The sequence below is a fragment of the Psilocybe cubensis genome, chromosome 8, assembly GCF_017499595.1.
Source record: "Psilocybe cubensis strain MGC-MH-2018 chromosome 8, whole genome shotgun sequence".
Taxonomy (NCBI): domain Eukaryota; kingdom Fungi; phylum Basidiomycota; class Agaricomycetes; order Agaricales; family Agrocybaceae; genus Psilocybe; species Psilocybe cubensis.
Window position 1 is genome coordinate 2,756,932 of NC_063006.1, and position 17,107 is coordinate 2,774,038.

The following is a 17,107-nucleotide window of genomic DNA, read 5'->3' on the forward strand; positions in this document are numbered from 1 at the left end:
CTCGAAAAATTGAATCTCGCGTGCCCGACACATCGTATTTTTAGTATAGTCTGGCACACAACTTTCAGAGCGCAATTTTGATGTAAGCCAATTCGACAGGAATGCTGATTAAGCTGTCCGTTCGAGTAGTATTTGGCCAGATCACTGAGGAGACCATACGCCAACCTCACTAGAGAATCAGAGCGTTCCTCGTCGTGAACAAGCTCCAACTTAAGTAGTGAAGAGCAGTCGAGCACGCCAAAGATGTCGCTAGCACGACTTGCCTGGCGAGGTGACGCACATGGACGACAATGCTCTCGTCTTTGCTGTGCCGCTCCGCCGCGAAACGGAGGCGAAACAGTTGCAGAAGTAGCCGATGGCGTAACAGCAGAAGCAGAAGGTGAATAACCAGAGATATTAAGTGAAGCGGCAGCGAACCAGAGATGTCAGTAGGAATTGTTAGTTTTCCGGATAGGAAATGTACTATAGGAAATTAGGTAGACAGAACGGAAATACCTGTGTAGAACAAGAGGAAGGAAACGGTGTAACGAACGACTTGAGTGAGAATCGTGTGTGTCTAATCGCACAGTTAGCAAACAGCGGGTACACGACTTACCAGACATGCTTCAACAAAAGTTTTGCGGTGTCTTGTTCACTGAACTGGATCTGCGCTGAATGACTGACCAAATATACAACATTGTGAAGAAAATTGAGTTACTTACGGCGAGCCTACGCGCTTAACATCTGTGTTGGCACTGTCTTATCTTCGATTACACCTTACGCACAATATCGTTCGGTTTAGCTCCCTGTAGTATTTACATGGTACACTACGCTAGACTGTTTACATGGATTGCTGCGCTAATGTGCTACTTCACCCGCTAGATGTGCATGGATGGAACAGAAGAAGAAAGCGTGAGAATATGGCCAGCTCGCCAACAATGTACCGCAGAAGTTCGATGCCGCTCATGCCGTCGCCAAATTGGTGATGCGCGTGATTGTTGGCACGGCATCAGCGGCAGGAGACTTCTGCTCTGTATCAAGGGGATTTTGTGACGGTGTGACGCCCTTCCTCTTCTCTCTCAACACTCACACCTATGAAGTACGTCGTACGGCATAGATGGTTCGAATAATTCGAATACGAGCTTAACTGTAGTAGCACTTTAGTGTAGACTCTAATACCATAAACTTGGTGAAGCTAGCTGCGTGCTAGCAATACAATTGTAGTTCAAGTGACATTGTGCAGATAGACCCGGCTCGGGAGGGCAGAGCAAATAGTCGCCGGGTGAGCGACACAAAACGGAGGGGAACTACAATTCATATGGATAGTGAATTACACAGAAACATAGGTGCAAATCGTATTTGTATGTGCTACAGGCAGAAAACACGTTCTACAGCACATCCGCCGCCTCTTCGCCTGCCAGACCCGTATACGAGCGTCACAAACATAGGTGAGGAGTCATCTTTGCTATTAGTGCAGAAAACTTATTCTACAGCATATGTGCCGCCTCATTGCCCTACAGACCTCAATTATTCAACGAAGCATCCACCTACATTCAAGGATTGAACGTTGAATGCTGCCATAAATTTACGTTTTGTACGACGCTGCCTACTGTAGGCACCCTCTCTGCGAGCTACCCTCTTTGCATGTTGCCGTTTTTATTTGGATTGCACGATGTCGGGACTTGTTATAAGGGAGATGTTGGCATTGTTTCACAGACAAACTTTTCAGGCGCTCGAATTCTTCATATCCCCCGGTGACTGCCAGCATCGAGAGTCATGGTCATGAAATGCCCCGACCAAACGCGTGCCGTGGTAGCGTATTCAGAAAGAGATTAAGATAGGCTAGCGTATCTTTGTGAGGGGTGGCGTTCACATAGGAAAGAAGGGTTGGGCTGGACAAAATCGAAGAAGATAGAGCTATATTGTGAGTAAAAGTTGGAGGGTGAGGTACCCACATATCTCAAAAATGGTAACAATGCTATTGAGGTGTGTGGTCTGAACTCAGGGTGTATCAGTGAATCTTATAAGCTTAACCGATTATACATGACAGTCGATCGAGGCCCTTGTCACTTTTGCTGTAATCCACCACAACAGCAAGCCAGAAGAACATGCTGCAATTGTATATGCGCGTGAGCCCGAATATGGCCCAATCCCTTAAAATATAGCCCGACACCCTTGGTTGTAAACAACATCACCCACGCAAAGGCGGCATTGGAACAAATCTGGAAGTTGTAGAAAACCGCGATGACAACGCCATAACTTTCCATCTTCAATTAACACGATACGACCCTAATGCCCCGTTTCATTGACTGTTGGTTCTATATGATGATATCATCGAGGACTCGTATCATAGTCACAGTAATGCCCAAAAACGATGCTGAATAACGACTTTGTAGCACCTGCCACGAACTTGTCGTTTTCTTGATCCCGGTGAGCGCTATATTCGGCCTAAACCAAAGCAACCCATCTGAGTTTCGACTGCCCTCAACGGCGTACGTGAATCATACATAGATAAAGTTGAGGTCGAAGATTCGAAAGGCAGCGTGCTCGAAGGATCTCATGCTGCGCTCGGAGGTGAAGATATTGAATGATTGGGTGTGGGCAGAGGGGTGCCCCTTCCGGAGTGCTGCTTAGAAAATGCGGGCAAGGCGTAAAGAGGGTCACCATAGCCATACTTAGGCAGCTCCTCCACATGTACTCTTAAATCGAAGACTAGTAGGAGTCACGCTGAATGCTATAATCAACAGAGGGGCATTTTCCAAGCAGAAAATTACAATATCGACAGACCTTCACGACAACCAGGTCGCCACAACAAATACCGCACGTGGATTTTCTTGGAGCCTGGTTGGGTCACCCCTAAATATCCCCATCCTGTATATGACAACAGCCATCTCTTTATTATAGTATTGCAGGAAATCATTGCGGAAAATATATCCGCCGCATCCATCACCAATAAGACAAATTAAAATGAAACATCTGTCAACATGCTTTCATCTGTGGTGAATACGATCCCTGGTTCGTGCGACTCTTTATCTGGGAGCGGTTGGAACTCGACGCACAATCACTATGTACCGCATTCGAAACTAAAAAAGAGAGAGAACTCAAAACGGAGGGTAATGAACTCCGTCCGAACTATGAACTTATTCCTCAGCGTCAAAATTTGATTATATACAACAAGACTGTACACTCCGAATTCTGGACTAATACTCATGTAAAACCGAAGTTCAGTACATCATTTCTAAATCGTTGCATCGTCTGTTCTGTGCAAATTGAATTTGTCAGACGCAGACGCATGACCCGTCCCCGCCAATTATTTGGTAGTGCGAATGTCATTGTCTCAATGAGGCCGTTCGCTGACTACACTACCGTTGCCGACGAGGAGGTTGATGTGGGTGCCGCTCTTGCTGTTCGCGTCACCAAAGCGTCGGCTCGGATTTTTTGCTGCCGGCCTTTCTGAGAAGTGTACTTGAGATGCGAACGTATTAGGTCAGACACTGGCCAACAGTCTTCGTAAACTTTCAGACGAGAAAATTGCTTTGAGGTCTGAAGGAATTTTAGTCGCCCTTTCAAATCTGATGCATGAAATCACAATACCAGGCGTTTGATGTCAGCTATGTTCTCTGGGGTTTGTTTAGAAAAGGGCATCGTCTCATCCAACAGACTGTCAACTCGCGAATGGACAAACGACTGGAGGTCGCGTCAGATCATTGGAAAACATCGTTGATATACCAAATGATTTATACCTTGAGCTCCATGTAGTCTCGCTTATTCCAACCTAATTGTTTTTCAAGATTATATCCACCACGACGAGGACGACCGACTTCGCCATCAGGTTTTGGAATGAGCCCAGTGCTGAAAGGCTGTTTGAAAGACTGTTGTGCGGAAGAAAGGTTCGTCATTGAAGTTGGTGGAGTAGCTGATGGAAGAGTATGGAGAATAGGATCATTATCTGGCTCAGGTGCGAATTGTACACAAGTACGAGGACTATTCTTGCACGGGCCTGCTAGAATCTCACTGAAACCAATTTCTTGCTGTGATATCAAATAGGTGGAGGGTTGGACGGGAAGCGCTGTCCGAGCAATAAGGCTAGTTTCATTGGCACAAGGGCTGTCTGGTGCATAGAAAGGAGGAATGGGTTTAAAAGCATTGGTGGACATTTAGGAGGAGAGACTTAGACATGCACTCGACGCACGGACACTGAGTACTTCTAGCCCGCGCATTGACCTCGCTTATAAAATCGTCCGAGGTTCAGTGCGAACAAAGGGCCTCGAGGCCAGATTAAACCTCTTGGAAACTATTCAAATTGCTAAATCATGTTCAATTCACGGCCCGGTCAATCGATAGAGACTATGGAGCACGTGCTATTCGTAAATGTCCACGGAAAGAAAGGTGGTGTGGTCATCACTGGCGAAAGAACTTTGGGATCTTAGGAAAGACACCTGCGAAACTGAATGGCCAGCCACCTCCACATGGTCCCGGATAGCGGCAGACAAGGCTATCTTCAAGTCACTGTTGAATAGACTCCAAACCGACAACGTCCACAGAGTCGGCGTACTATTTGATATGGAAAACTCAATATGACAGGGTCATCAATCGCAATGGCGGACCCTCCGCCTATTCATTGAAGGAATGCATCAACACCTCAAACTGGAAGTCACGATGTGTAACCTGAAATACGGACAAAGGTCACAAGTGCATGGCTGGTACCGGAAACTTGGCGAGGAACGATAAAATACGAGGCAAATTCCCATGCGAGTGGATGAGGAACAGCAGAGGAGTTTTAGTGGGTATTGATCCAGCAAAGGATAATGGCAGAACGAGGAGGTTACTCACCACCCGTCCATCACCTAACCCTATAGCTATCCACCTGATATAGGGCTGGACTAGAGTGCTTTCGGTATGGTGGCTACTTGTCGCCGCCGACGAGCCGAAAATGCTCCACCAAAAAAAACAATCAGCTCATCCGACGATGGTTGGCTTTGACTACCCCAAAGGTTTCACTTATTATTCCTGCCTCAACAGCTCATAGGTGCATTGTTTGATGTGGGCACCTATATGATTAATTCATTGAATGCGTGAAATAGGAATATATGATGATATTTGTTGTAAGTTAATAATTTCTTGCATTCTTCATTCTTCTTCTTTCATTTGATGATATCGCATTCTTGCACCCATCATACCGAGGTCTCCAACTGAGAAATTATAGCAACACAATTAGCTATTTTTAGGAGGCTCCAGAGTCTTCAGAGTCACTGTCTGAAGAGTGAATATATTTGTCATCAGTTTGTTGACGAATCAATGCCAAATGTCGTCCTTGCTTATAATCAGTCATAATGTCGCGAACGCTGCGTGTCGTCTGATATTCCAGATGAATAAACATAAAATATGGTTTAGGGGATTTAAATACCGTCGATTTAGAGGATGACCGGTGGTATACGAAATACACCGAGCGATCGTCGTGTTCTTCCAAAATGCCAGGGTTTGGGGCCAAGGTAAGATGTCCATTCTCCTTCATGTCATCATAGACGTAAACGTCGTTTTCCAATCGAAGCTGTGCAGTGAAATGGTTGTTAGAAAAAAGGATTCGCCCAACCAAGGTGTATGTCACTTGATCGGGAGATTGCGAGTCGGAAACTGTGAATGATTTTGTAAATTGTAGAAGCCGTGAATCATATGCGTATTCGGCTTGGAGGGTCAACACCCGCGGCCATAAAGTGGTGATGCTGGTTAGGTTGCAATCAAATGTACAAGCTGCATCACAACATTTGATATCTTTCTGAAGGTGAAGCGGATTGGTATGTATTACTCCATTGGCCTCAGTTATTTGCTCTATCGGAATATGTCGCAAAAAATAGGTTGTTAGGGTGGATGAGCCAAATCCAGTGTCCTGAGATAGAATGGATTGTAAATGGTATATTGGAACAGGCACTAGGGGTGCATTGGACGAGAAGGAGTCCTTGGTGTGTCCGGCAGCGCAAGTCCAACTCAGTAAACTGTAAAGGCCAAAATATTGCTTAGTTTCAATTGAGGGATCGCCATCCTGAAACGTATCAGCGTAGTAATCGGATAAGAGAATGACAAAAAAAATACCATTACTGCTTCTCTAAGCCATGATGTACACGACCCGAAGGCATCAGGGCTTGTGTATAATTTCCATTTATGAAAGATGGAATATCTCGTCACTTGCTGCATCTTCTCCAAATTAAGAGTTAAAAACGACGCTTCAGTAAACAAACAAATTGCCTTCTGGCGCGATTTAAAGTGAAGTACAAGGCAGGCGAGAAAACAGTCAGTGGGTTCCGTGTTATTGAACTGGTTCACTGTGTGGGATCCCCAGAGGTCAAAAGCACGAAACCATAGTTCAAGTCCATGATCAAAGAAACAAGAGTTCGGAGCGCTCCAGGCATACGATTTGAGAGCGCTCACGTTGCTTTGGCCCCGGTCATGGACTCCATTTAGTTGGTGAGTAGTATCAACGTGTGTAGACCTTGACCTTATAACAAGTGGTCTTAAGTCATTGACCCTATGACGTTTGCGCCTCGCCAAATACGTGAAACGGGCGCGTACCAATTCCTCAATCGGCCAACAATTTTCATAATTGATCAAATGAGGATATTTCTGCGTGGTCTGGGGATTTCTTAGTCGCGACACTCCATGATATTAATTTATCAAGATACTGTACCAGGTGTTTGATATCATCCAGCCTGTCAGCGGGTTGCTCAGAGAAAGGCTTTGTTGCATCCAGAACGTTTGCAACGTGTTCGTTGACCAAGGTCTGCCCAGAATAACATCAGACTTCGTTCTAAAGTATGACGGAACATATAATATTGAATTCACATACCTTTAGCGCATTAAAATCCTTTTTCTCCCACCCAAGCTCTTGTTCAACACTGAATCCACCGCGGCGAGGAGAACCCATCTCTCCCGCAGGCCGTGGAACAAGGAGACTGGTCCTTGCAATCGCAGGGGTCAATTCCCGACGATATGGGGCTGGTCGTGGAGGCTTAGCAGCGGCGTCAGGTGGGGTCCGGCGCACAGGGGGAAGGATATCGATATCCTCGGGTGGTCGGTGGGGAACCTGGCTAAGTCCTATTTCGTGTTGTGACATTAAATGATTGCCATTGTCGGTGGGTAGCTCGGTCAAAGCAAGTAGTGTGCCCTTATCAGCGCGGAGGCTACCAAGGGCATAGAAGGGAGGAATAGATTTGAAGGTCTGCATCGCATGAGCGTGTACTGGGATGCGGGCAATCGTGTAGGTGAGACTCTTGCCGAAAAGCATGCTTATAAATTCTTCGGTAGTAAAAGCCAAAAATGATAACAAAGGGGCCTCAAGGTCAGGCTGAAGCGCCATGATACCATGCGCCGTCGAGTGATCGTCTTCCTATCTACCACCACTTGCCTTCTACACCTCAGCCCAAGCTATCCACAACCTCAATGCCTTTTTCTTTCAACATTTGGCCATTTTCTATGAGCCGCCAAAGGTTTCTTGTGTCGCTGCGGGACCAAAAGGGCCCAATCACGTCACTTGCATTTTCTCCTAGTGGAAAATATCTTGCTAGCGGCGGTTGGTCTCTCCTGAACTTCCAATATGCTAGTGTTGACCGACCTTCGTTGATCAGGAATTTCGCAACTAACAATTTGGGACTTGGAGAAGAGACGGGTCTTGGAGACGTCCCCTCAGAGCTACTATGAAAGGTCTGAAATCTCGACTATTTGTTGGGTCACACGGACCAAGGAAGGCTTTGATATCTTGAGCTACGGTAATGCAAAGGGATTCTTGGTCTTTTTAATTCATCGTCCATCGCAGGTACGTGGAAACATGGTCATATACTATCAAACACACTGATTCAATTTGATAGGATCGCTTCGATGTTCTGCATGCCGCTCGCGTAGCTCTAGGCGGCGAGATTACGTGCATCGCTGTTAAGGCGGAATCTTCCAATGTAGAAATCAGCCGTATTGCTCTGGGGACAAGAGATAAGTGCATCATGGTCTTTACCTTCAATCCGACGACCAAAGAGTTGGTTCCCATACACTCCATTACCTACGGAGACGGGCAAGGCACAATCCCTAAAGCAATGGCATTTGACAACAATACGAGGGCCGACTTGTACGTCTTTGGACTTTACGATGGAGGGCTTTACCGTTACGATGGCAAGGATATGTCCGAAATCTCCAAGCATCAGTTAGGATCACAAATGTGAGTGTGGATTTACCTTAATGAACTGTATTGTCTAATGAAATTTTATAATCGAGTGGGAATGCTGTGATCGACATCGAAAGAAAAATTTGCGTCATTGACAACGTCAGAAATGGTTTTTCTGTGTATCAGGTGGATTCGGGAAGTTTCGTACGAGATTTAACAACCCGAGACGCTAAACACACATTTCCCAAGCAAGTTGCGTTGGGAAACGATTCGGGCTTGGTAATAGGGGGGAGTGACCACGGCCTGATATATATATTTGAGCGGGATACGGGCAAATGTTTAAAGGCTTTCAAGCATGGGCGTACGAGGGGAGTCGAAACTATTGCGGTAAGATTGTCAACCAATAACACACTAACAATAAACCCTGAACTAACCTGCGACCAGTCACACGATAACAACGATGGAACCATTACAATCGCCTCCGCCTCTTCGTCAGTTTCGGTCAACGATCAACAGGCGTTACACATCTGGCAGTGGAACACCAACAAGACTGATTACAGAGGATGGTCCCTGAAAGAAGTATTCGAATTCTTCTGGAAACTGACGTTGATCTTTTTACTGGCATACGGCATCCGCCTCTTGCATATCAGCGTGTCCTCTGGCAAAGAGCTAATGTACCCAAGTTTACGTCAGAACGACGGCAATACTGGAGAAGGACACGCACAGGGAACTGTCAAGCCCTCCTTCGTTGCGAATACAGGTGGAACAGCCGATCGAGCCTATATGAAAGATGGTGATGAGTACAGCGAGAAACTTGATGACTCGGAGTATGAAAGCTGCCAACCGCAAAGAACTCGTCATACGAGAGCAGAGCGCAGTGTTAGGGATCGAAATGAACAACTGGAGGAAGACCGCAACGAAAAAGGCAATGGTCACCGTTTTAAAGAAGGCCAGCGTTCGAGGAAGGCAGCCAGTCGTGTTTGGAACGAGGAACAAGATACTGATGATGCAAACGAAGACGATGGTCTGTATCTTAGATTTGTTCAGACAATTTTATAACAAACGCACCTTGACTCTGCACAGACATCGAACTTCCGGAAGGAAGACGCCAAGCAATCGTCAACAAGGACAAGGCAGTTGGCAAGAGTGACAATGAAGAGACCAGAAACACGAACATCCCCAGGAAGCATATGAAAAAAAAATCGAAAAAACTGGAGCATCCTATCAGAGATGAGGACTTCTATGAGAGCAAGGACAGACGATCGGGGGTAGCAGAGAATATCGAGAAATACACGAAGGATTTAATGATTAGAGAGGATTAACGGTGTACGTCAACAAAAACTTCGATCTTTGTACGACATTATAGTGAACACAATTTAAGCAACAAACCGGGATGTTACAGAATGCTTGCAATTACCGGACAGTTAAGCTAAGGTAGATACAGGCGTGATGTGGTTATATGAATAAGACTTGAGGTGAAGAAAAGATTGAGCAACAAACAATGAAGAAAAGGGATAGTTATGCATGCCATGGATGAGGATACCAATATCGGGGCACTTTGCAGTAGGAGAAAACGGAAATTACACGATCTGAGGGGTAAAGCGGCTCGTTCTCGGAGAGAATGGGAATAATAGGAGACAGCATTGAAAGGATCTGACAATAATGAGCTGAAGCCAAGAGTCTGAGTGAAGGTGGGTGAAACTTACCAAAAGGAAAGGCCTGTCATCCAGAGATTGTTTAGTCGGGCGCAGAGGATCTTTGAACACTGGCGACACGGTGATAAATTGGAAAGACTTACAGAGACTGCGTTCATATCACAGTCGAAGGCCCAAGGAACACGAGAGTGTTTATTGTCGCTTCAGAGACGCAAACAAGCATTTCGAGAGACGTCGTCAATTGCAGAGAGATTGCTTATACTGAGCGCGTTCGTTCCGAGTCAGAAAGGTGCAACGAGCCGGCCCTGTTGTCTCCCGCGAGAGCACTTATGAACGGGTACCAACTGAATGGATACATTTCAGCGAAGCAAACATGAAAGATATTTCGAGAAACGCGTACCTGATAACCCGAACTGTTTCGAAGAACTCCTCTGCGTCTTGGGCGCGGGCATCCGGGGACAATAACGAAGCAGGCAGACTCGTTGATCCTGATGTTGTCGCACCTCAAATGGTTATGCGAGTGCAGCCAGACTCAGAGTTGACCTGGCTAGAACAAACTCGCAGTGTCGGGGATGTATAGATTATACCATGTCTGGATTTCGAACGAGCGTCAATATTATTAGCCTACAAAGATAATTTATAGCACTTACGGGTTCTCCTATTTGGTATACAACGGTGGGCGGATTTGCTGGAGCGCGAGCGCGCGGGCGGGATGTCTGAGTAACCCTACTGTGGTGGTCAGAAGAGAGAGAGAAGAAAGCGTGAGAACTTGTCAACAGCGTTATGATATCCCACTCAAAATTTGATGCCGCTCTGCCGGACACAGATCACCACCGGCTTGAGCGGCTTGAAATTTCCGACGGTACATATTGCGGTGCCAGACATGATGGATCGCTTTCCTTCTCAACAACGACAAGATCTAACAAGGTTCACCTTCACCGTTTAGCAAGTTCGCGTTTTCTTGTGAGTCCCGACAAATGCAAGCATCAAAATCAAACAATGACCTTACCCAACTAGAACATTTCACACTTTCTTTTAATACTCTACTTTTTCTCAAGGGCCTCAACCTATCAAGGTCGGCCTCAGATCTAGTCACGCAATTAATTTACTGAAAACACATATCGAACCTTTTTTCCCCTCAGAAACCTATATCTAACACAGTGAACAGCATGCCCAACAGTGCAATCAACGTATCACAAACCCCAAAAAGAGGAAAAATTGTTAACATGGCCCCAGAACCTTTGAAAATCGAATCGTCGCTTATATCCCGTCTAAACGCCGATATTGTCGGTGAAATATTTACCGTTTACGTCGACCAGTGGATAAAAGACAACCGCCAAGGAACGACACCCACTCAGCCAGCTATTTATGTTCTTTGCAAAGTAAACCAAGAATGGAGAAGGCTTGCCCGCCGAACGCCGCGACTTTGGAGATGTATAATCATATGGTATTCGACACGAACATGGAACACCTGTGAAGCTCTCTTATCTGACTGGATACAATGCGCCGCATCATCACCTCTTCAAGTTTATGTTTTCTCTACAGAAGCGCCTGACACAGAACTGCATCCGTTTCTGCGCGAAACCCTGATGCTAAATGCATCTAAATGGTCTTCTTTCATATGTTTAGGACCCACGCCATTTTGGGGCACACCCGTCAAGGAATATTGGTCGTTCCCACAGCTCAAATCCATTGCGATTAGTTTAGACGACGACACATACTGTAATTTCAGCGATGCACCACTTCTTAAGGAGTTGGTCGTGAGAAATTTGCAAAAGAACGTCAGTGTCCATTGGAGCCAACTAACACTAGTTGACATAGCAGTCGAGAAGCTTGAATATGCGATTTTACCGCTAAAGGAACTTAAAGTTGTACAGGATCTTAGGTTAACGGTTGAACAATGGCTACTTGAAGACCAGTTAACCGTCGTGACGCCAAAGTTGCACCCCCACCTAAGAAAGCTCTCTTTGCACATGCCAAAACAGACATCGGTCATTATATTCAATGCGCTCTCGACCCCCGCCCTGACCGATGTCTCTTTATACTTGCAATCAGACCCCAACAAAAGCGACGAAGATTGGCTACGTTCCTTTTTAGCATTGATCTCCAGACCAGGGCGACTTCAATCTCTGACAAGTCTAAAACTCGGCCGCCTTGGTAACATCACTGAAGCAAAGTTTGTCAGTCTTCTGGCACAGATTCCTTCAATCATCAATATAGAGATACTCAACCCTGGATTTGTGATCTCTGATACTATCGTTGATGCCATGAACCCGCAAAACGGCATACAGGGAAGATGCATGCTTCCCAACGCGACACACGTGATGTTCAAGAATGTGAAGATCCAATTCGATGGTTTTCTTCTTCTCAACATGCTCAAACAAAGGAAAAAATGCACAGAACACCCGAACGATTCGAATGCAGTACTACTCAACAAAATACCTGTCATCACGTCCTTCAAGAAAATCGAGTTTTGGTACAACAACCCTGAATGGATTAGGTCAGATTCGTTCGAAGACCCGAACCTAGTCATGTTATTCTTCTACGAGGTCTTCAAGCTCAAAAATTCCAACAAAATCCTTCTTAAATTCTGCTGCCTGCATGACGATCCGTTTGAGGACTAAAGTCAAATTTGTTTCCATTTCTGATTTCTTGACCTTTTTGTCGTTCCATGATCACGTACAGTCAAAAGTAAACAGAATTAGATCAATCGAGCTAGAAACCATGTAAATTGTTCCATTGACCAAATGTTGAAGCACACAATACAATACAGTAGATATGGTGGGTCTCAAAACAATGATGAGAAAGTATAAAAACGAAAGCCATCTGTGCAATCACTACCCAGGTTGTGCCGACGATGCCATGCAGGAAAAAAAAAATCGCCAGATCAGAGCGCTGACATCACTCGGTCAAAATCAGCAAAAAAACAGTTGCTTGTTAATCTTGACCCGACCGCGAACAAGGCTCACGCCGTATCGTCTTCACATCAGACCAGGGCAAAGAGAGAGCATTGTAGGGGATTAAGTGCAAACTAGGTTTATGCAGCGTCCGGTACATACGTGAACGACGGACTGCCATTGAGAACGGAGAACGGAGCGTACATCAATCAAACTTCTCGTGCTTGTAGGTGCTGAAGTTTTCTCAGGAGAAGGGCGGCGTGGTGTGGACTTTATGGACTCGTCCGTTTTACCGGGTTCCATTTGTCTTGTGTGATTCAGGCTGCTCATCATGGTAACTGACGTGGATGAGTCTCTCCAATCACGAATGAGGCGATTTTCTGCCAGTCTTTCTACAAGCAACCTGTTCAGAATGAGATAGGTGTCGAGTTTAAAATGCAAGATTTAAGGCAAAGATTACACACTTGTAATGCATATAATCAGTCTTCAGTTCGACAATACTCACTAAGTACGCTTCCCGGTTGAGACTGCCAAATTTGTAACTTGAACCTGCAGTTAACACAATCCGCTTAATTTGAAGCTCTTCAAGATACAGGAGGGTCTGGAAAAGCCAAGTATATGCACTTTCGTTTAAAACAGTGGGAATGTAGTGCTCAGCACCTGTTTCACCGCAAACACCATTTTGACAAGGTGTTCAGGACGATATTACGGAAGTAATCTGTCTACTCAAATTGTCCTTTGCCCAAGTTGGGCACAGCATGCTAGGCTATGCTAGGAAATACCGCACTGATGGGATTAATCCCGAAGATCCTGCAGGGCATGTAAGCTGTTTTAGCTCTGAGCTACCAGTGGTCCTCTGCCGGTGGCCGCGACGCGACGCGACGCTTCGCTTAACGAGGAACGTAGAACATTTCTCCAAGTCGAAGAAGACGACCAAAGATGGCGTCGTATTTTCCAACGTACGATGAATGCAATACAACGGAGAAGTGTGCAGGCCAACAAAAAGCTGAGAATATGAAAGTTTGTCGCCCGTGATGCTATAGTGAGGACCGACCTGCAGCATCAAATGGTTGTTAAATTATCTGCTTGTATAATCAGTCTACCCGTGCCTCAGGCATCGATCACATCAGCCAATGAGAGTGAGATGGATCTATCACATTTGCATGGAAATTTACAAGATGGCCATATATCGCTAATAGCTAACCGCAGTCCGAATCAGCAAACTCTAGTCCGAATCAACCAGCATCGCTATCTCGCGCCGGACGAAGTCGAAGGTAGGAAGCTCGTTGTCGATGATATCCAGGCACTTTGCAGCAATGAGCGCTGTAAGTTGAGCAGGCACTGAGGAAATGAATGTGAAACAAGGTAACTTGAGGTCCTTTCTGCCCGCAAGTCGAAGAGATTCCTTCATTTTCCCTATATCGGCCATCTGATCCAACACACAGATCCATCCGTAGAGATCAGCTTTGCACCCGTTGCATATCTTTATGGGATTCTCCGCCTCCAAGTCCCTCTCCACCCCATGGCATTCCTTCTCGACGCACAACGGAAACTTCGAAATGAACTCGACAATAGGCTGAAACTTTTCTGACCAAACCTTTTGCAATTCAACCTAATCGATATAACAATCATTAGTGCACGGCTAAGTATAGCCATAAATGTTATTGTTACCAAAGGTAACAGAAGGTCCTTAGAAACCCTCACGGCCAGGCTACCGAAGCTGTATTCGGAGCTGCAGAGGTAAGTTGCAGCCTCATCCAACAGTTTCGTTTGCTTATGGTCAGCAGCGAAACAAAATACAAATAGCGGGTAGTGTGGCATGAGAGCTCTATAGTTCAATGCGTGCATCAATGAAGAGCCAAAACAATGTTTGCGTGGAGGTTTGCGCACCTCATTCTCGCCAAGCAAGTGTTCATCCCGGAGAAGACTTCATACTTGAAGACAGCATTCGCGACATCGATCAGCATCTCGATATTAGTGATTTGCTCAAGATTTGGGTGACGTTCGCGCTTCATGAAAGAAAAGACGACATCGAGGACAAATCCATATTCTTCGACTATAGTTGTTCGGGATTCAGCAAGCGTTCCTGGTATGGGTTCCTCTGCCAGCCTGGCTAAACCGGGGGCAAATGCCACAACATCTGAAGTCTGGATTTTGTAATATTTTCCATCGATGGAGCGAAACGCCTTCTGTTTGAAGTGGTCAGTAAGCATTGCAATATTAATCTCAACATCAACTCACATAGTTTTTATCTCCATTTTCTTCGTTAGAGGTGGGCATTGCGACGGTAGTTGAACTGTAAGTTGAACTGTAAGTGGTAGAAAGTAAGGCTCCAACCGTTTAGTTTCCGTTTAAATTTTATTACAAACTAAACGGAAACGGTAATAAACAGTTTACAAACGTTTATAAACGTTTGTAAACAGTAAGCTCGAGGGTGGCTACAAGGGCAGGCGTTCAACAGCGTTCAACGCATCATTTGTCCTAATGCGGCCGATTTGCCAAGGAAGATAATAGTTGGCACCTAATTGGTACAAAAATGGGACCAAAACAAGAGTGCAAATGAGTTAGTTTGGTGTAAAGAATAAAAGATGAATCATTTGATGTAATACGCACCCAATATTGTCCAAAAAAGAGATATACTTTAGCACAAAAATCTGTTACCGTTTGAACCGTTTATAAACGTTTGTAAACTGTTTAGCAAGGCTCGTAAACTAAACGAAACGGTAAATGGTATATACCGTTTACAAACGATAAACAAACGAAACGGTTGGAGCCTTAGTAGAAAGCACAAAGGCGACACAATTTAAAGGAGTGTTATTGCCGGCGTTTTTAGTGATTTTGGTCAGGTGCTAGGCCGGTGCAAGTGGGTGTACTGAATTGATCAGGCATCGTAAGTTATACTACTTGGGCAACATGTTTAATTGGTGATATATAAATATAGACTTCAAAAAGAGAGTAGGTACACACCCCCTACCCTTTTGTTTCTCTCTGTACCAGCAGAGGTTACCCCCGCCCAAAGGCCAGACAGGGGTGACCTCTGGGTAAAATCAACATCCAGACGTACAACAGATGGCTTCAGTCATGGCCGTAAGTACAAGTCTGGCGGGTCAAATATTATTAGCCTACAAAGATAATTTATAGCACTTACGGGTTCTCCTATTTGGTATACAACGGTGGGCGGATTTGCTGGAGCGCGAGCGCGCGGGCGGGATGTCTGAGTAACCCTACTGTGGTGGTCAGAAGAGAGAGAGAAGAAAGCGTGAGAACTTGTCAACAGCGTTATGATATCCCACTCAAAATTTGATGCCGCTCTGCCGGACACAGATCACCACCGGCTTGAGCGGCTTGAAATTTCCGACGGTACATATTGCGGTGCCAGACATGATGGATCGCTTTCCTTCTCACTCCTTCACTGCATACTGTGCCACTTACGGACGCTCCACGAAACGCAGCGCTTAGGACTGCGCGTTCTTTACTCCTCAGCCTATATATTTTATCTCAATATTAAAACTGGAATCTCAGTTGTGTTCGCCACAACTCACACTGTAATGTTCTCCTATGATACAGGGCTCTTCACAGAGGTTACAGGAGGTGCACTTTAATAAATACCTCTCTCATCCAAGAACTTGAAGACATGCGGGAGTCAGCATGATGTAATCAAAATTATCTGCCCTCGCAATCAAGCCTGACGTCGTTCTTTACTTGACCTCTCTAGACGGCGAGAGAGCTTTTTCGCACTCATATGGTTTACATCCATTCTGACAAAAATAGCCGCTCTTCACCATTGTCATCATCTTGATTGCGCAATACTCAGGCGTGGATAAGGCTCCAGGTGCCTAAAATTTCTCCAATGTTTCGAACTCTCAATTGTGTCGGCAAATATCACACATCAGGTTCAGCATTGGAGAAATATTCGGCAATTGTATCGGGGATTTGGCAGGCACAAAAATTATCTGTTTTATTTCTCAACCAAAATGCACTTCAAGGGTGCGATAGGTTCCAATAAACGCGTCAAGGTAATTTGTATTAAATCAACTGGTCGTTTTCCGTTAAACGCACCACGCTGAAACTGTGGGTGAACCTGAAGATGATCATAATGTAGGAACGTTTTGGGGCATATATAAACTACAATCCGCATCTTTGCCAAGTGATCAAACGCCAAGATTTGAAATAAAAGTGCCTCATTCTCTTCCCTGTCGGATTTAAACCGGAAGGTCATCTTACGTCCTGAGAAATCCATGTGGGCCGCCTTAAATGTTATCCTTTGCGTTGACCTTGAGGCGCTCATCCACCCAGCACCATGTCAAAAGAAACAAAGAAGTTTCGGCTGATGGCACCAGCGCCGTAGACGAACCCTCGTTTTCGCCATCTTCTACAGGTTTGATCTTGGACATGTGTTCTGAATCTCACTTCTATCCAATCAAAGGACA

General features: G+C 45.4%; 5 protein-coding genes across 5 annotated transcripts; 2 read left to right on the forward strand and 3 right to left on the reverse strand.

The window, feature by feature from the left end:
- Positions 1 to 3,716: 3,716 nt before the first annotated feature.
- JR316_0009336 (uncharacterized protein) lies at positions 3,717 to 4,136 on the reverse strand (the record flags this gene model as incomplete). The annotated part of the gene is made up of 2 exons (XM_047895040.1): positions 3,717 to 3,895; positions 3,995 to 4,136. 2 exons carry the CDS (start codon positions 4,134 to 4,136, stop codon positions 3,717 to 3,719), a joined length of 321 nt encoding a protein of 106 aa, XP_047746499.1.
- A 1,067-nt stretch (positions 4,137 to 5,203) lies between these two features.
- On the reverse strand, positions 5,204 to 7,330 carry JR316_0009337 (uncharacterized protein; the record flags this gene model as incomplete). The annotated part of the gene is made up of 4 exons (XM_047895041.1): positions 5,204 to 5,335; positions 5,387 to 5,530; positions 6,662 to 6,754; positions 6,821 to 7,330. 4 exons carry the CDS (start codon positions 7,328 to 7,330, stop codon positions 5,204 to 5,206), a joined length of 879 nt encoding a protein of 292 aa, XP_047746500.1.
- Positions 7,331 to 7,446: 116 nt separating this feature from the next.
- Positions 7,447 to 9,447, forward strand: JR316_0009338 (uncharacterized protein; the record flags this gene model as incomplete). The annotated part of the gene is made up of 6 exons (XM_047895042.1): positions 7,447 to 7,543; positions 7,599 to 7,786; positions 7,839 to 8,179; positions 8,236 to 8,512; positions 8,570 to 9,149; positions 9,209 to 9,447. 6 exons carry the CDS (start codon positions 7,447 to 7,449, stop codon positions 9,445 to 9,447), a joined length of 1,722 nt encoding a protein of 573 aa, XP_047746501.1.
- A 1,502-nt stretch (positions 9,448 to 10,949) lies between these two features.
- Positions 10,950 to 12,404, forward strand: JR316_0009339 (uncharacterized protein; the record flags this gene model as incomplete). The annotated part of the gene is made up of 1 exon (XM_047895043.1): positions 10,950 to 12,404. The coding sequence occupies one exon, from the start codon at positions 10,950 to 10,952 to the stop codon at positions 12,402 to 12,404; it is 1,455 nt and encodes a 484-aa protein (XP_047746502.1).
- Positions 12,405 to 13,902: 1,498 nt separating this feature from the next.
- Positions 13,903 to 14,957, reverse strand: JR316_0009340 (uncharacterized protein; the record flags this gene model as incomplete). Its single annotated transcript, XM_047895044.1, has 4 exons — positions 13,903 to 14,289; positions 14,349 to 14,505; positions 14,568 to 14,866; positions 14,919 to 14,957. The coding sequence occupies 4 exons, from the start codon at positions 14,955 to 14,957 to the stop codon at positions 13,903 to 13,905; spliced, it is 882 nt and encodes a 293-aa protein (XP_047746503.1).
- Between the last annotated feature and the right edge of the window lie 2,150 nt (positions 14,958 to 17,107).